At 41.1% G+C, this 20,142-nt stretch overlaps 1 protein-coding gene across 1 annotated transcript in view; it reads right to left on the minus strand.

Moving 5' to 3' along the window:
* Nucleotides 1-1,293: 1,293 nt before the first annotated feature.
* arl10 (ADP-ribosylation factor-like 10) overlaps nucleotides 1,294-20,142 on the minus strand; it is a 28,221-nt gene continuing 9,372 nt past the window's right edge. Inside the window, exons 2-4 of the mRNA XM_053331232.1 lie at nucleotides 17,050-17,233; nucleotides 8,263-8,438; nucleotides 1,294-1,467 (exon numbers count right to left, since the gene is read on the minus strand). Of these exons, the coding sequence (XP_053187207.1) occupies nucleotides 1,294-1,467; nucleotides 8,263-8,438; nucleotides 17,050-17,233 (534 nt within the window). The remainder of the gene's footprint in view (nucleotides 1,468-8,262; nucleotides 8,439-17,049; nucleotides 17,234-20,142) is intronic.

The raw sequence follows: 20,142 nt of genomic DNA on the forward strand, positions 1-20,142 counted from the left end.
ACATAGGGCTGAGGGAACATAGAGCTGTGGGGACATAGGGCTGTGGGAACATAGAGCTGTGGGAACATAGGGCTGTGGGGACATAGGGCTGTGGGAACATAGAGCTGTGGGAACATAGAGCTGTGGGAACATAGAGCTGACCCCCTCTTAAGTGATACCAACACCAATTGAGTACTTCATTCGATACCCATCATGTGAATAGAAGCATTAAATTGCAAAAAATGTTGTGGGCCAGTTGACAGATAATCATATTTTCTAGCTCTGGGTGCAAAAAGGATAATTTGCAGGTATCACTTGATGGGAGACGTTTCAATACTACTTGGTATCGATACCCAGCCCTATGTCTGGGACAAAAAACAAACAAACAAATGCAAAGAAAAGAAAGAAAGAAAACTCTGGTTTCAAAACAAAATGTTCTCAAGAAAGTCTTAAAACTTTCCCCCATAGTCCGACAAGAGTCATGAGGGAAAAACAATAAAATATACTACGTTTCAAAATGTCAAGAGGTCCTTTCAAATTCCCTTGCAAAAATTCCCCTAGATCTCAGAAAAGCCTCTGTGTAGAAGTCGGCGAGTATCCTCTTAAGACCCAGCTGATGAATTCACAGAGCTGGTGCAGTTCAAGTCTCAGAGGGCTCCAACCTGGAAAACCCTCAATGTTGCCTGTTCTGCTCTGCTGACTTCTGTGATCACACATAAAATAAAATAAAAGATAAAATAAAAAGGTTTTTCAAGTTACAGCAAACCGGACGACAATCTGTATGAGCATCCACAGACTCGACAGCTGACATTACATTTATATATGTACAGTGTAAATCTACATGCTTAAATTAACCCGTCACAGGTCGACATTAAGACTAGTCCGAAGTCTGAGTCACTGGCAGGAGTCGAGCAAACCCTCATATTTCTGTCCCCACCATCTGTCCTCATCCTCCTCCTCCTCCTCTCTTCACCTCCTCTTCTTCTTCGGTGAGTAAGACAAGACAAGGCAGACAAAAAAGTGTGAGATGACACGAGCTGAAAGAGGAGGAGGATTTTAGCTTTTTTCTTAAATTATGTAGTTTGAAAATAATTAGAAAGTAGACGAAGAGGAGGAGGAGGAGGAGGAGGAGGTACTTGGCATCTTCTCAATCTTCTCTTCTTCAAACAGCAAACTTCATCACCTCCTCCTCCTTTTGAACCAAAGCTTAAACAAGTAGGAGGAAGAAGAGGGCAAGATATCTTCTAGCCATTCCTTCCTTTCATTTCCATCCCTCCATCTCCTCCTCTGCTGCTCTGTGGGTGGGGGGTGAGATCAGACAAGTTGGAGCAGGAGGTCCTGGAAGGTGTCCAGGCCCTTGCAGGAGTTCCTCAGGGCTCCATCCGAGCCCAGCTGGGCAGCCAAGAGGAACAGCTTCCTTTCCTCGATCACGGAGCTCAGAGACAAGGCTTCATGGAGCTCGGACACGGTCACAGCGTTGGGCTTATCCTGTAAAAAGTAAGAAACAGGTCATTTGTTAGATCATAGATGAAAAAATTAGTTTTTCAAGTATAATAATCAAACTTTGCCAATATTTTGTACAGTACAGTCAACTATTGGACAGTATTTAGCAAATTGTGTCTTATAATTATGGTTATTTGTCAATCTGTGTGATTAATATCATCCAAACATTCATATTTGGTTGCTACTGTGGTTAGCTTCAGAGCTATGAGGTGAAGGTTTCATAGTCAAAACACAACGCAAACCTTAAATTCTGTTTAAAGTAAGAATAAATATGTGTTCTGAGTTTGACATACCACAGAAAAGTGTGTTGTTAACCACCCTGCCAAATTTGAATGATTAAAAAAAAAATCGCCAAATATATAAAATTAGGCTTCAAAGTTGTGTAAAAATCAGCCTCTTTCTCTGCTCCCAAACGCTGAAGCCCCGCCCCCTACCAAGTGTCACCTGTCAATCAAAGTCACCACCTCTACCAGAAACATGGACGCTACATCTGAGAGCTTTCTGCTGCTAGCTCAGCTGCTAGCTCGGTGGCTAACTCAGCTAACCGGCTAACTGTAGACTGTAGCTGGAAAAGGTTGGGCAGCGGCCTCTCGGTCTTATATAGTAGAGGAGTAGCCCTTTTTTGCAGGCTCAGAAAATCAGGAAAAATGAGAGAGTGAGAAACAGTTTAAGGCTCTATCAGCATAGTTATCAGACTGTTCACATGTTTTCTGTAACCATTTTCCAACATGTATAATAGCCTATGTTTAGAAGTAATGAAGCAATGAACGGACTTTACACTGACTTTATTTGTACCTTTTTAACTTTTGACACACAAATTATAGTTGTTTGTTCTGTAGTTTGTAATCAAGGATCGACAGTCACAGTACGATATCCACAGTTAACATCACCAACACATATTCCACACTCACAAAACACTGACTGAACAGTTTAAGAGTAAATTTACTATGAACTTAAAGCCATTACAAACGACTACGTGTCATATTTTCATAAACGGTTGATGTCTCAGCTTTGATCAGAACTTCTCTATGTGTGAAGACAGTCGATTTTAACGCCACCCTCCTACACGAAACCATTCAACCCAGGCTACAGTCTATAGATGTCCGCCTCGTTTCTCTTTTCCAACACACAGACTCTGCCGATGCTATTGTACTGTTTAAAACAGAGCGAGTGTTGAGGCAGAGAAGAAAGTGGAGGTGGGTGAAAAACACTATCACTGTCAAAAAAAGAGCTCCTCCTACTGAAGACATGGTTGCTTTTACTTTCACCTGCGTCATGTGAACAGCACGACACAGGCTTTAGACTTTAAGCTGAAGGCACTTTGATCATCTCGGAGACAACCTGTGCCAATTCTGCTCCAGTTTTCTTATTTTACTTATTTTTAGCTGGGTGTATGTTTTCATAAAGGCAGACATTGATTTCCATTCATTTCAACATGCTAAAACTTAGAGTATATCCTCTTTTATATGTGTCAAAGTTGCATTATCATTTCACAGTAAGGTAGTATACTTCACTGAAAACTATAATTATTAATATCTAAACCTTTAGCTGGTACAGTGAGCTGTTAAAAACCTTTGTCACTTGTATATTTAGTCATATTTTGGTAAAATTATGGTGAGAAGTTTAACCAACATATGCAGCGTTGGGGAGTAACCGACATCTAACCATAGACTGTATAAATGAAATCCGTGACGTCACCCATTGGTTTGTGGACTGCTGCTCGGAAGCCAATAGTTTCTAATCTGGGCAGCGCCATCTTGAAAATTTCAGGTGCATGCTGGGAAAAATAAAAACATGGATTCTACTTATATGGGCATGAGGCGGGGCCATGGGTGGAGCGGGGAGGTTGCTATGGTTACGAGGGCTGGATCTCGAGGACATTGGTCAATCAACCTGTCAATCAGGACGTAGACACGCCCTAATGCATACCCTGCTTTATCGTCAAATATAAAATCAGGGAGGCCAAAATGTCCCAAATGAACATCATACTGCATTGAAGAAGGCTTTAAACTAGCGATTGAGACCATAAACACATTTTGAAAACGTTTACTGAGGTTAGAAATCAAGTGAGAAGTTGGTGAATTCTCCATTGACTTGTATAGAGACGGTTGCCCCCTGGTGGCCTTTTGATAGAATGCAGTTCTAAGTTACTTCCTGGTTGGCCTCATTTCAGAGGACCAGAACTCCCCGCCTGCATCTAACAGTGTTACGTAATTTAATAACTAAATAAATTTAAGTGTAATCTGTTACATCTGAAGTCAGACCTTTTAAGATTTTGCTCAGGAGGTTTTTTTTAATAGTTATATGTAACGCAGACGTCTAATAAATGTTCATTACTCATCCAAATGTAGCCCATATGTAACTTAGACGTCTTCACATCACCAAAACCTTGTGCTTACTGAGAAATATCAAATTTGTTCTTCACATTTTTAATGTTTAATTCAAAGTTTACCAGCGGGCCCTAAGAGAAACTCACCCCTGGATAGAAATTCACATATCAATACGCAAGGTTTAAAAAGGCTTACGTCTTTTTTTTTTTTCCCCCATTTTGCTTTTTATACTTTTTGATTCATGTTTTTTATAAAATATTCATATTTTTTTGGTCCCATTATTCATCTCAAAATAGGGAAGGAAGAGAATGTTCCCTTCACAACAATAGGGATTTAAATGCCTCCTATTTGGATGTTTTAACCCTTAAACAGCCCTTACTAGTTATGTCATTTGCACCTCAAGTAAGGAAGGAAGGAAGGAAAGAAGGAAGGAAGGAAAGGAGGGAAGAAGGAAGGAAAGGAGGAAGGAAGGGAAGCAAGGGAGGAAGAAGGAAGGAAAGAAAGGAGGGAGGAAGGAAGGAAAGGAGGGAGGAAGGGAAGGAAGGGAGGAAGAAGGAAGGAAAGGAAGGAGGGAGGAAGGTAGGAAGGAAAAGAGGGAAGAAGGAAGGAAATGAGGGAGGAATGAAGGGAGGGAGGAAGGAAGGAAGAAAGAAAGGAAGGACAGATGAAGGAAGGAAGAAAGGACAGAAGGAGGGAACATTTACCCTAACAGCTGAACTTAGATCTGAGGAAGGAAGGAAGGAAGGAAGGAAGGACAGATGAAGGAAGGAAGGAAGGAAGGAAGGAAAGAAAGGAGGGAGGAAGGAAGGAAGGAAAGGAGGGAGGAAGGGAAGGAAGGGAGGAAGAAGGAAGGAAAGGAAGGAGGGAGGAAGGTAGGAAGGAAAAGAGGGAAGAAGGAAGGAAGGAAATGAGGGAGGAATGAAGGGAGGGAGGGAGGGAGGGAGGAAGGAAGGAAGGAAGGAAGAAAGGAAGGACAGATGAAGGAAGGAAGAAAGGACAGAAGGAGGGAACATTTACCCTAACAGCTGAACTTAGATCTGAGGAAGGAAGGAAGGAAGGAAGGAAGGAAGGACAGATGAAGGAAGGAAGGAAGGAAGGAAGGACAGATGAAGGAAGGAAGGAAGGACAGAGGAAGGACCCGGGAGGACAACAGGAAGGTTAAAGAGTCTGTATCTCCTGGTGCACGTTGTCTGTTTAAGGGTTAACATTGAGGTTTTTTTATTTTTTATCACAGATTCCTTTTTCTTGATAATAATGCAGTTAACCCGCCGCAGTCACTGAGCGGATGAGAGCCGCAGCGCTCTGACAGTAGATGTGACAAATATTCCTGCTTCCCTTGAAGCGTCATGTATAATTCCACTAGTGCCGCGCGGGCTGAAGAAATATGAGCCGAGGAGGAAATGTGGAAATGTTTATTTCAGGAGCCTGACGGATCATTTCTGTTGGATGAATGATGAAGAAATGCTGTGAATCAAACTCGCTCCGAGGCATCTTCTCTCTCTCTTTTTTTTTTTTTAACCTTTTAAAAATTTTAACCTCATGTAAGATATATTTATTTAGAATTAGACTTCAGTATCTTTCTGAGGGTTTAAACCAGTTCACCAGAGCATTTAATTGAAGATAAAAAAGACACTCCACTGTTTCCTTTTATATTTTTTACCAATATTAACCTTCCTGTCGTCCTCCCGGGTCAAATTGACCCCGTCTGGTTTGACTGTTCCTTCTTCCCTTCCTTCCTTCCTTCCTTCCTTCCTTCTGTCTGTCCTTCCTTCCTTCTGTCTGTCCTTCCTCCCTCCTTCCTTCCTCTCTTTCCTCCCTTCGTTCCTTTCCTTCCTCCCTTCCTTCATACCTCCCTTCCTCTTTTCCTTTCTCCCTTCTTTGCTTCTCCTTCCTTCCTCTTTTTCCTCCCTTCGTTCCTTTCCTTCCTCCCTTCCTTCTTTCCTTCCTACCTCACTTCCTCTTTTCCTTTCTCCCTCCCTCCTCCCTTCCTTCTTTCCTCCGTCCTTCCTTCCTTCCTCACTCCCTTCCTTCTTTCCTCTGTCCTCCTTTCCTTAGTTCCTTCCTCCCTCCCTCCTACCTTGTTTCCTTCCTTCCTCCCTCCCTTCCTCTCTTTCCTCCCTTCGTTCCTTTCCTTCCCCCCTTCCTTCTTTCCTGTCCTTCTTTCCTTCCTACCTCCCTTCCCCTTTTCCTTTCTCCCTCCCTCCTCCCTTCCTTCTTTCCTCCGTCCTTCCTTCCTTCCTTCCTCTCTCCTTTCCTTCCTTCTTTCCTCTGTCCTCCCTCCTTTCCTTCCTTCTTTCTTCTGTCCTCTTTTCCTTCCTTCTTTCCTCTGTCCTCATTTCCTTCCTTCCTTCCTTCCTTTCCTTCCTTCCTTCTTCCCTCCTTCCTACCTCCTTTCCTTCCTTCTTCCCTCCTTTCATTCCTCGACTTGAAGACAACAGGAGGGTTAAACAAGTTGTTAACACGGTAGCTTATTATTCTTGTTGTAAAATGTTAAGATCTTGCTATACATGTCTTACAGGTATTATTATTGACTTCATCTTGTTGTAAGCCTTGTTTCCTTGCTCCCTCCAGGCAAGGAAACACTTATTTATTGGATTATGGGGGTTGTGCTTTTTTATACAGTGTCTAAAGAGACGGATATGTCATGCCTCAGTCTGCCTCCGAGTGTTTCTTGGCTTCCTGTTTTCATTTTGATTCTCACCTCTTCTTTGTCTCGTTTCAGGTCCTTCACCTCCTGCCTGTGTGATTGCCTGACCCCCCCCCCCCCCCCCCCCGTCCTAATGTGTTGCACCTGTGTCTCATTGTCTCCCCTCCCCGTAGAGTATATAATCTGTTTTCTGCCCTCTGCTCCAGTTTGTCTTGTTCCCTTGTGACAGTGTTCAAGCATTGTTTAGTGTATTCCTTGTGAGCCTTTAGTGTTTTTTAACCACTTTCTGCTTTTTATGCCAGCTGATTTTTTCTGCATTTGAGTCCCTGCTCGTATATGACTATGCTTTATGTTTTATTCCTGGCTGTGGCAATTTTGTGCACCTCTGTACTCTGTATGCTGCATTGGTTGACTCAAATGACTCCATCTGTCCATGTGGTTTAGTTTAAATTTAAAGGGTTAAAATGTGGAAATAAATGTATGAATGAACTTGCACACATTCTTTTATTTTGTGGACCCAGCATCAAATTTCTGCTTTTAATCCATTTAGAGAGAATATATTAGAGGATTATAGCAAAAATGTCTAAGTGGTGTAACCATAAAAACTTTGTACCAAATAATTCAACTTGCTTAAAAACAGTAAATAGTCAATAAAACAGCATATCAACTAGTTTGGCATGATCTTACATTATAACTTTTATATTAAATAAAGCTAATGGAATACTATTGTTCTAAATATTACATTTAATCTGGTAACCATGGAGATCAGGACACTTAAATACACTGTAGGTGATAAAATATTTAATATATATCATTCTTTTGTGGTTACACCATTTGACATTTTCAGGAGCATTCAGTCTTACTTTTGGTTAAAAAAAAATGGTGCAAATGTCATTTCAAATGATATAAAACCAATTTTAACAAACTAGATGCTGCTTTTAAAACTATTTTTAACATATTTTTTGAATTGCTTGTCTTGCCAACCCTTATTTGTCACTGACCCATATACAGAATGTAGAAACAAAAAACAATACAGTCTGACGCTTGTTCCCCTCAAAAATCGATTAAATACGCTGCCCCTTCCTCCTGGAACAATGTACAGACGGATCTGAGATAGTCAGAGCTGATTACTGTCGGGGAATTTAAGTCAATATTAAAGGATTGAGAGAAGAGTCCTCTTGGTCAACGTGTCTTTCTCTGAGATTGTTCTCTCAGAGGAAAGTAATCTGATGTAATTGTTCCAGTTCATGTATCATAACTGGATTTTGTCCATAATCTTGTCCTGTATATTAATCTGGATGTTGTGTTCACTCGTCTGTAGCGCGGCAGATTATTGTTGTTTGTAGTTATTGTACCGCTAGTCCTGATTGTGCCAAAACAAACCAGTATAAGATATCCATGTCAGGGTCTGTCATGTGTCTGTTTCCTGTTTTATTTTGACACCCTAGTCTCTGTGCTCACTTCCTGCTCCCCGTGTGATTACCTGTCCCCGCCCTTATGTGTTTCACCTGTGTCTCGTTATCCCTTCCCTCCTGTGTGTATTTAACCAGTGCCAGATCGTCTTGTCAGTTTACTGTAAGAGTTCCAGCGTTATTCCTTGTTTTGATCCCTAGTGTTATCGACCCGTTTTGCCTTTTTGGATTCCGAGATTTTGCCTTGTGATTTTGTACTTCTGCCCTGTGGTTTTGGACTTCCTGGTTTTGGACTCTTGGACTGAATAAATACACTTGAGAACAGATCCTGCCTGCCTGCATTTGTGTCCGCCAGTCTCAGAGTTCTGATAATCCAGGACATTTGGTTTACCTGCTTGTTTCCCAGGATGACGACAGGCAGCTGAGGCTCCACCCTGAGGAGGCGGTGCAGTTCGGTCTTAGCCAAAGGGAGGCGGCTCCGGTCAGAGGAGTCCACCACGTAGACCAGAACATGAGTCCTGCTTAGGTATTCAGACCAGTACCGCCGCAGGTCCTCCCCACCACCGACTGCAGAGGAGAAAATACGAAGAGTTATAAAATACAGACATTTTGCTGTGAACTCCATAATCTTTCCTTTTTTTTAGGTTTCTGCAATGGTTACACGTGTGGGAAATGTTCAAAAATTAGTAAAGTTGCAGTATATTTTTGTTCTTGGGGTCAAGAATGAATCTCCACCTTCAAGTTTGGGTTGTTGTTTCACTAAAATGGGGCTTTTGTTATCACCTTACAATACAATATCTTAACCTTTTCTGCTGTGTTTCAAAGAGTTAAGGTTTAGGTGTTGGTTATATGTTTCGTTTTTTGCCTGTATTTACAAGTCAAATCACTTGGACACATGGATGAGTTTACATTTGTGTGGGACATGTTAAAAAAATGAATAATGTTTCAATATATTTTTGTTCTTGGGGTCAAGAATGAATCTCCACCTTCCAGTTTGGGTTGTAGTTTCACTAAAATGGGGCTGTTGTAATCACCTGTGTGATGTTGTGGATATCTGCAATTACGAATCTAACTATTAAATCAGGTTTCCCTAGCTAAGTGCCAACATGGTCTAATTCCATTTATTGTTGTTTGGAGACTAAAACAACCATGACGCTAGTGTCTCTCTCTAAATGGTCATATCAGCATGCTAACATGGTCACAGTGATGATGTGAGCGTGGTGAAGTTTACGATGTTGATTCAGTAACATTTGTGAATTAGCAGTAAACACAAAGCTAAGTTGTGGCAGATGGGAATCTCATACGTTTGGGAGGTTCTTGACAAATGATGAAAAAGCAGAACATCTATTTTTTTACAGTTCATCTCCTCGTGGGGACCATGAATGTGTGAATGAAATTTCACAGCAATCCATCCAATATTTGTTGAGTTATTTCAATAAATAAATAGAAAAGGTTATGGTGACACTAGAGGAAGAGTCAGAAGAAATCTAGAAACCAATCCATGAAGAAGATGTTGAGATATTTCACAGTAGAAGTGAAAACCTTAACCTGCTGTTGGCACTAGAGGAAAAATCTAGAGTGTTTGGGAATTTTCTATAATTAAGGTCAATCATGGGCTTTGAGTTCACAGTAAAGGCAGCACTATCATCTTGGCAGAGACACATACTGTTCCTCTCCTTGAGACGGTGAAGGCAGCTGTTTGTGGTGTTTTGGGGAAAGCAGGAGTCACTTTGATAACGGTGACAGTCAGAGGATATGAATGTCTGACTCCCTAAAAACACAGATGAGTAACTGTGTGTCCTTGTTTGTAGAATAATGAACCAATAGGCTAATTCGATTACTGTAGATGCATTGAGTATGACCATTTATTGACATAGAGTATTCGTGGTACTATCCATGGAGGACAGTTTCCTCTGAATCGTGGTGCCATCATGCATCAGATGGTGTATTTATAATACTTTGATTCTCCTCAGTCGAGCTTCAATAAACACTTTCAGCAGCAAGACATCATGGACGTCCGAGCACTCCGCAGCAAGACATCATGGACGTCCGAGCACTCTGCAGCAAGACATCATGGATGCCCGAGCACTCCGCAGCAAGACATCATGGACGTCCGAGCACTCCGCAGCAAGCCATCATGGACATCCGAGCACTCCGCAGCAAGACATCATGGACGCCCGAGCATTCAGCAGCAAGACATCATGGACACCCGAGCACTCCGCAGCAAGACATCGTGGACGTCCGAGCACGCCGCAGCAAGACATCATGGACTTCCGCACACTCTGCAGCAAGACATCATGGACGCCCTAGCACCCAGCAGCAAGACATCATGGACGCCCGAGCACTCCGCAGCAAGACATCATGGACGTCCGAGCACTCCGCAGCAAGACATCATGGACGTCCGAGCACTCCGCAGCAAGACATCATGGACGCCCGAGCACTGAGCAGCAAGACATCATGGACGCCCGAGCACTGAGCAGCAAGACATCATGGACGTCCGAGCACTCCGCAGCAAGACATCATGGACGCCCGAGCACTGAGCAGCAAGACATCATGGACGTCCGAGCACTTTATCTACTGATGATTTTAACCATTGACAAACGAATTCTCCATAACAATCAGGTCCTACTAATCCCAAATATCTAGTAGAAATTAAAAATGCATATCTCAGGAGGTTAAACATGTTCTCTAATCTAAATAACAAATATGTTTTTTTGTCATTTCTGTCCAACACAAACACACACACACACTGTGGCTAATTCTATGACTGTAGATGCATTGAGTATGTCCATTTATTTACATAGAGTATTTGTGGTCCTCAGAGTTGTGGTGGCATCATCCATCAGACGGTGTACTGATAATACTTTGATTCTCCTTGGCCAAATTTCAATAAACATTTTCAGTGTAAGACATCCTGGACTCTTGGATACTCCACCCACTGATGAGGTTAACCATTGACAAATTCTCCATGACACAGAGGATCATTAAAGCAGTTGAAGTGTATCCTCTAGAGACTTTGTGTTGTAAATTTGACAACAATCCACCAAATCCACCAAACATCAACCTCATGCTGGCACTAGAGCATAAATCAGAGCATCACCAAAGTCGGTAGGATTCATCCTCTGGGGGCTACAAATGGTTACACCAATTTTTATAGTAATCCATGAAGTAGTTGTTGAGATATTTCAGTTGGGATTAAAGTGATAGACGGCTGTTCTTACCAGCCTGATATGAATCATTCACACTGCGGAGGATCCAGCCTGTGAACTGTGGCACAGCAGGTGTTCCCAGTTGGGGTGTTTCCATAATTAAATTAGAGTTTAATAACAAAGGAGTGATGTGTTATCTGACTCCCTGAGGGGCTTATTTATCCAAAATATCAGTTTTTATTAAACAGCTGAAGAAACAACAGTGTGAAAACAGTAACATGACCCTGACTAAATGCATCGCTCGAAGGCTTTTCTGGTTTACTTTCAAATAAAGCGGACTGATCGATAAGTAGAATTAGATGAGATGTTCCCCTTTACACAAATTGGCTGCAGATTAATCTCAGATGTGCTCCACACAAATAAGATCTGTCGTCTACTTTTGACTGAGGATGAAATAGATTAAGACAGCACTCAGCCATTATTTATGTCTATGTTTCCCTGCTGGGGAAATTGATCCAATCTATTTTTCCTGTTGCCTCCAGTCATGACATGTCAAGCTTGGCTGTGAGCAAAATGAAACTGTACAGCTCCACTTTGTATTATTTTACAGGGTTAGGTTTTATGTCTCCTCTTTTGGACTTTGGAGTTACATCTGGGAGCGGGTGGGTGTTATCTTGAGCTTGTTATCCTGCTCTGTGGACTGATGGTTGATTGGTTGAGTGACTGATTGCCGAGGCTGTATGAAACACCCTTTGCCTCTGTTTGGGAATTTTCTCCACTTAAAATACAATATCAACTAAAGCGAGTTCTGCATTGTTAGGTTCCTTCGTGGCCCTGAAAACATGTCATTCTTTGTTTTTACTATGAAAGTGTCTGCCAAAAGTGCATTTCAACAGTTTTTGGTTATTTAAAATGAGAGATTTGTATTGTATATATTTGTGTCTGAGCTTTTCTCACTGGTTTAAAATGTGCTCGAGCTGCAACAAGTTAAACACATTAATTGATTAGTTACCAACTCTTAAATTAATCGCCAACTATTTTGATAATGAGAGATCCACATTGTCTGGTTCCAGCTTCTCACATGTGTAACATGTAAGACACTTGAGGATGTCTTCGTTGGGCTTTAGGAAACAATGATCAACACTTTTCACCATTTCCTGACATTTTATGGATCAAACCACGAATCAATTACTCAAGAAAATAATCAACAGTAACAATATTCTTATAACATATTTTGATTTTTGATACTTTAATCATGAATATTTAAATATCTAAACATGCTTATGTAATAGGCTTTAGTGCTATTAGCTGTAAACAAGCATTAAATAAATGGTTTACAACACAGTAGTAAGCAGATCTTAAGTGTTTATTAATGTACAGCATTTGTTAGCAAGTATAACCTCTCTTTTGAAGACATATTTTATATTATTACAGCTGCTTTGTTGTCATTCCTCATCTGTTTATACAGCAGCAAATATTTATAGGTGTCCATGTGAGGAGTTAAAATTGTTGACAATTAAATTAATAAACACTTATCTGCTTTCAAGTACATTATTATGGAAGTGTGTTGCATTCACAAGAGAATTTAAAACAACAGATGCTTTCATTCCCTTCTTGGGAACCTGATTTAATGGACCCAAACATGGCCCGCTTGTTTAGTTTAATATGGTTTTATTTTGTTTTGGGTTTGAGACACTGGGAGATACTCCTGTCTAAGTCATATAGATGGTATATGTGACTACATATACTACATATCTTATCTTGTTCATTCATAAAAACAGAGCTCTAGTAGGGGCCCCCAATGATTGCCCCATGGCCTCCAAACAGGTTAATTTGGCCATGCTGATTACTTGATCATGATGTAAAATGGTGTCATAAAGAAAGAAAATCTAGCTATCATCTTCAGCGGATGGGAAAGTTTCAAAGTGACTTAAGGTTTTAATTTCCCACTATCATCCTCATCCTCATCCTCATCCTGCTGTGTGGAAGACCCGCCCTGCAGCTTCAATGACCGGCATCACTCTGCGGCCAAATGAATCACCGCTAACACCCCGGCGGGTATGACTCCAGGTCCTCACCGCCTCAGACTTCAGCAGAGCGCCGTGCACAAAGAATTCATTAGTGCCGGACTTAATGGAGAATGTTGCTAGGAAACTGGGTAGTGATGTATCTTTAGCTGATGTGATGTGGCAGCAATAAATATGTGTTTACCTGATGTGACGCAGAGGATGGACCTGACACTCAGCGGGGGTTAGCAGCTTGTGTCCTACAGTCAGCAGGATGCTCATGCAGCTGCTCTACAGACCTCTTTTATTATGCTTACATTTACACACACACGCAGCAGACAGCGAGCCATATGCATGTGAATGATGTGATTGTGGACGCATATGCAAACTGGAAAACTGCATCCCAGATTTTCCTGCATATTAAAAGGGAGGCATGATCTGCACATTTCCAGCTCTATAGTCATATTCTCGGGTTCTACTGGAATATCTTTGCATGATTTACAGTTCAAAAGTACCTATTTATCTTATATTGGCTCATTATGCAGCCCCTCAGTTCTCTGGTCATGGGCAGATAGTGTCTCATAAAAAGGGATTGTGAAGAGCAATGACCAAACCAACGTCTAACGGTCTGAAAATTTGATGCTGTTTTTACATTCTGTTTAACATGAAACTTCAGTATTTCTGTTTTTGTGAATGAGTGACTAATGGGGACAACCGTTTTTGAGTCTAGTAGAGTATTGAGCGAGAGTGCTGCAGCCAGGATCTATGAAACGGGCCGCAGTGTAATCCGACAGGCCACTGGTGCTCCATCATTGTATGTCCACTAAAAGTGTTTGTGGTTTTGCTGCTGACAGGCTCAGACTGTTATTATAAGGGTCAGTGACAAATAAGGGTTGGCAAGATGCTCTTGAAAATGTCAAATGGTGTAACCACAAAAGAATGATAAATATTAAATATTTTATCACCTACAGTGTATTTAAGTGGACTTATACTAATAATGTAAATGTGTCCTGGTCTCCATGGTTACCCAGATGAAATGTAATATTTAGAACCATAGTATTCCATTAGCTTTATTTAATATAAAAGTTATAATGTAAGATCATGCCAAACTAGTTGATATGGTGTTTTATTGACTATTTACTGTTTTTAAGCAAGTTGAATTATTTGGTACAAAGTTTTTATGGTTACACCACTTAGACATTTTTACCATAATCCTCTAATATATTCTCTCTAAATGGATTAAAAGCAGAAATTTGATGCTGGGTCCACAAAATAAAAGAATGTGTGCAAATTATTCATAAGTTTATTTTCACCTTTTTAACCCTTTAAATTTGGCTAAACCACATGGACACAAAAAAATCCATCATTGACCCGTACGTGTCTTGAGTGCATTATTGAAAAGGCCATACAAAGAAATGAAATGTTTTCCTTTACCTTCCGCTTACAGGCAGTACTATGATCCTCTGGAGCAATAACGCCACATCAATGTAAGTCCACTAACAGCTGTTGTTTGTTTTTTGCCACTAACTAACCACGGAGACTCTGTCATGGCTCAATAATTAGCTGATTTTTGACAAATACTCAAATCTCAAAAGATTTCACGCTTGGTTAGACACAATAACAAATGGACCGAATCAAGCTTTATACCTTCTTTTCCATAATGTTGTCAGACACTAAAAATAAGCCCATCAGTGGCAAAAACAAGCTCTTTTGGTGGATGTGTATTGATGAAGAGCTATTGTTCCTTGGGATTATACTGCAGACTGTTTCACAGCTGCTGGCTGCAGCACTCTCGCTCAATACTGGACCAGTTTCAAAAACTGCTGTCCCCATTAGTCACTTCGACACAAAAAGATTGGACAATAGAGTCCAGCTTGTTTCATTTTAATGTCTTGCCAATGAAAGTGAAGTTAATTTAAATCTTTATTTTACAAGGTAGTTTCAGAGTTTTGAGATCTCTTTTTTTCTAAGGTAGGCCTGAGAAGTCAGCAAACACAAACAACCAGCCACAATCAATAAAAAATGAATACAAACAGTTACAAGAGTCATTAAAAAACATCAGATAATAAAGCTTTAAAACCTCTGAGGGGAATGACAGAGTGCAGTATGAAATGTGCAGAGTACCTGAAACCAGCTCTGCCAACATTTAATGTGTACATGAGGGATTATTTCTATTTACTTTTCCCCCGACGAATGTTTGTCCGGTGGCTCACTCAACAAGCTAAGGTGCAGAATGGGATGGTTGAAAGTTAGATAAGAAGGAGACTTTAGCAGGAAAGCTTAATGTGGGTTGCTGCTCTGAGTCTTGAGGCTCTTGTGTTGAGTATCAGGATGCAATCAGGCTCAGTGTGACCATGTGCTCTGCCTATGAGAAAACATGTTAACGCTTTATGTAAAGATTTGATTTGTTGTATCATAATATGGACTCTAGCTATGTGTGTGTTTTTTAAATAAATGTCTATAAAGTATAAATATTAGTTCCTCTTTTTGGAGAACACAGAGGAAAGTGGTTTATGTTGCTGTAGCAGACAAGACACGCAATCTAATTTCAGTTTGACTTTGAGAGGAAAGCTGAGAATATGATCCCTAACCACACACACACACACACACACATACACACACACACACAGTCACTTCCCCTCTAATACCAAGTTACACTTCTCTTTAGCACAAACTCAAAGTCTCAGCTGCTCAAAAAACTTCTCTAACAGATCTGAGCTGCTTCATTTAAGAGTTTAAAGGCTTTTAGCTGGATTTCCCTCAGCGGACTTCATAAAGAGAGAACTCATCGGGCTCTGTGCACCGTACAGCTCCCGATGTGTGTAAGTGTGCACTAAGCTGTCAACATGCCTCTGCGTCAATGTCACAGAGACAAAGACACTAACATTTACTGTGCAGACTTCTGACTGAGTGGGTGGTGACATGTGTTCCTCTTACTTTTCAGAGATGAAAAAGAGATTGGTGGCACCGCCGATCTGTGTTCAGATATCATGAATAAATCAGCCACTGAGCGAGACACGCTCCTCCCCAATATATAGCCACTGATAGAAACTGCAGCTGATGGTCTCACACTACTCAGACCGGTTCAATGAAGAGAGAAGTCATTTATGTTATTTTTGGTGCAGTGCTGTGGCTTTCAGTGGAGCTCTAATTTGCAGGTTGATGAGTTTTTCTGTTAATACAACGCAGTCAAACTGACAACAAGGTCACAGTGAGGTTTAAGCGTCAACTTTCATGATATTTTTATATTGAACTGAAATTTCTGGAAGTTTTCCTCAATCACTGCACTAATGGCGCTTTTCCACTACACAGTTCAGGCACTACTCGGCTCGACTCGACTCGGCTTGGTTCCAGGAACGACCTTTTCCATTACAACGGAAGTAATGGAGGACTAAATCCACACAAATGCATTTAAAAGTTGATCTGAAGCTAATATGAAGCTTCAGCGTCCAAATGAGTCAAATCTTCATCTTCTATGTTTCAGCGTTACAGTGTTTTTAGTAGCAAAGTCTTTTTGTTCCTATACTTCCACCACAGCTCAACAGGAAACACTAAGAGGGAATCTGATGCTAAAAAGACTGTAAATGTGTCAGATATCTCTTGATATGACTAACTCACACTGCTGAAGCTCAATAGAAGCTTCATACTGTGTGGATTTTGTCCTCCGTCTCTTCCATTGAAAGCACATTTGAAGGAGATCTTTTAATAGTCAGTATGAACAGGAGGAATGATCACAGCTGCTGGTTTAAGATAGACTTTAACAATTGTGAGCCTGTCCTTTTAGCTTTAGCCCTGACTCACTTTCTATAACCACTTCAGTCTGTCAATGGCTTGTGAGAGAATCATGAGTCTGTGAGGAGTTGTTTAGCACTTTGCGAGTTAAATGAAACAAATGAGCTGAACTGAACAGAGCTCTTTCCATTTCTCCATTTCATGGCGTTTTGATAAAACATAAAGAGTCTCCAGACTGCACACTGAGCCCTGTGGTGTTTTTTGATTTGGTGGGATAAAAGGAAGCCTTACTCTCCAGGAAGTCGAGCTGACAGGCGGGGGCGTTGAGGCTCATGAAGTTGAAGCCGCGGGTTGGGCGGCAGCGACCTCTCTTACCCGCTGGCTCTCCGGGGGTCAAACCCTGCAGCATGCTGCTCTTCCCGGCCCCGTCCAGACCGAGGACCAGGACCTGACGCTTCCCACGATCCTCCTCCTCCTGCGAGCAGAGCATGAGAGAGATGTTCAGACTCCAGGAAGCTTAAAGACTGTGTAAAGTGAATTCAGACATTTTCTTCTAAACACATTAAATAGGTCATAAATGTATTTCTAAAAAAGGTGTAAAAAGCATTTCAACCATTTAGATTTGAATTGTGGAGCTAGGCTTCACAAACTGTGTTTCAAGATTTCTGTGTTCAGGATTTAGTGATTAGCATAAACCCGCCCCTGCTGCTGTAGAGGTATAAATACATTCAGTGCACACTACTACTACTACACTCTACAGTTAGCCAGTTAGCTGTGTTAGCTGTGTTAGCTGCGGAGTTAGCCGCCGAGTTCGAGCCAAGCTAGCAGCTGAGCTAGCCGCCGAGCTAGCAGCTGAGTTAGCAGCAGAAAGCTCTCAGACGTAGCGTCCATGTTTCTGGTAGAGGTGGTGACTTTGATTGACCAGTGACACAAACCGCTAAAAGCAAGACATAAGAGTTCAGTTTAAGTATTCTATGTTTCTTAATTCTTCATAATGTCTTATACCTTATTATCCCTTTAATCCTCAAACGTTTTAGGAATCCCTTTAAGAGGTCCCGACTATATGTGAGGCTGTTCCTCCAGGATTAAAAAACATGAGAAAAGTGGTTAATTTTACTTGGAGCTGCAAAAAGTAATGCACAACCATCTTCATCATTGTTTCAGTCATTTACATTCAACGGGCTCCAGCTTCTGCAATGAGAGGATTTACTGTAGTGCTTTCCTCTGTTTCATATCTTTATGATTTTGTGGAGGAAAGAGTTTGTTGGTTGGGATAAAACGAGACATTTTGTGAACATAACCTCAGGGACATTGTGACATTAAAGACAGAAGTTGTTATAGATCCTGGACTGAGTTTTACCTAAACAGGATAATCAAAACTGTGTTTCTCCACCTTTTATAAATGTTTCCCTGGTTCGCCTTTTTTTTAATTCAACATAATGCAGAAAGAATTGGCTTCATTTCAACGTTTTAGGAATCCCTAACCCTAACCCTATATTTGAGGCTATTTTTCCTTCCTTCTTCCCTTCCTGCCCTCTCTCTTTGCTCCCTCCTCCTTCCTTCCTTCCTTGCTTCCTTTCCTTCCTTCCTTCTCTCCTAAATTCCTTCCTCTTTTCGTCCTTACTCCTTTCCTCCCTTCCTTACTTCCTTCCTTCCTTCCATCCATCCTTCCTTCCTTTCCTCCCTCCCTCCTTACTCCTTTCCTTCCTTCGTTCATTCCTTCCTTCCTTCCTCCCTCCCTCCTTACTCATTTCCTTCCTTCCTTCCTTCCTTCGTTCATTCCTTCCTCCCTCCCTCCCTCCTTACTCCTTTCCTTCCTTCCTTCCTTCCGTCCTTCCTTCCTTCGTTCATTCCTTCCTCACTTCCTTCCTCCCTCCCTCCCTCCTTACTCCTTTCCTTCCTTCCTTCCTTCGTTCATTCGTGAGAGGATTTAGTGCTTTTCTCTGTTTTTGGAGAGGAAAGAGTTTGCTGGTTGGGATAAAACTTGACATTTTGTGAACATAACCTCAGGGACATTGTGACATTAAAGACAGAAGTTGTTATAGATCCTGGACTGAGTTTTACCTAAACAGGATAATCAAAACTGTGTTTCTCCACCTTTTTATAAATGTTTCCCTGGTTCGCCTCTTTTTAATTCAACATAATGCAGAAAGAATTGGCTTCATTACACCGGCTCCCGGGAGCTTTTTGCATCGATTATAAAGTTCTTATATTGCTTTACGAAGCTGTTAATGGCTCATGCTCGGGTCTATTTGCCCAAACTTTTAAATCCATATGTTCCTGAACGAGCCCTCAGGTCCTCAAATACCCATCTGCTCTCTCAGCACTCTGCTTAACCTTCCTGTTGTCCTCCCGTCAACCATGAAACTTTCGTCCTCCGGGTCAATTTTGACTGTTAATAAAACATAAAGTATAAATCATCACCCGATTCTGTGTTAGACCTTTTTAGCCAACTTCATTCCATATATCACCCAACTTGCACACACTCTTTTTTTTTGTGGACCCAGCATCAAATTTCTGCTTTTAATCCATTTAGAGAGAATATATTAGAGGATTATGGTAAAAATGTCTAAGTGGTGTAACCATAAAAACTTTGTACCAAATAATTGAACGTTGCTTAAAAACAGTAAATAGTCAATAAAACACCTTCCTTCCTTCCTTCCTTCCTTCCTTCCTTCCTTCCTTCCTTCCTTCCTTCCTACCTACCTTCCTTCCTTCCTTCCTTCCTAACACCATATCAACTAGTTTGTCATGATCTTACATTATAACTTTTATATTAAATAAAGCTAATGGAATACTATTGTTCTACATATTACATTTCATCTGGGTAACCATGGAGATCAGGAACCAGCTAGTAATTAACCCTCCTGTTGTCCTCGAGTCAAGGAAGGAAGTTAGGAAGGGAGGAAGAAGGAAGTAAAGGAGGAAGGAAGGGAGGAAGAAAGAAGGAAAGGCAGGAAGGATGAAAGAAAGAAGGATGGAGGGAAATAAGGCAGGAAAGAAGGAGGGAGGAAGGAAGGTAGGAGGGAGGGAGGGAAGAAAGGAAGGAGTGAGGGAAATGGAAGGAAGGGAGGAAGGTAGGAAGGAAGGAAGGAAGGACAGAAGGAAAGAAGGAAGGAAGGAAGGAAGGAAAGAGGAAGGAAGGAAGGAAGGAAGGAAGGAAGGAAGGAAGGAAGGAAGGAAAGGAAAGAAAGAGGGAAGGGAAGGAAGGAAGGAAGAAAGGAAGGGAGGAAGGAAGGTCCACTTAAATACACTGTAGGTGATAAAATATTTAATATTTATCATTCTTTTGTGGTTACACCATTTGACATTTTCAGGAGCATTCAGTCTTACTTTTGGTAAAAAATGGTGCAAATATCATTTCAAATGATATAAAACCAACAA

This window comes from Scomber japonicus, chromosome 13, assembly GCF_027409825.1.
Source record: "Scomber japonicus isolate fScoJap1 chromosome 13, fScoJap1.pri, whole genome shotgun sequence".
NCBI lineage: Eukaryota > Metazoa > Chordata > Actinopteri > Scombriformes > Scombridae > Scomber > Scomber japonicus.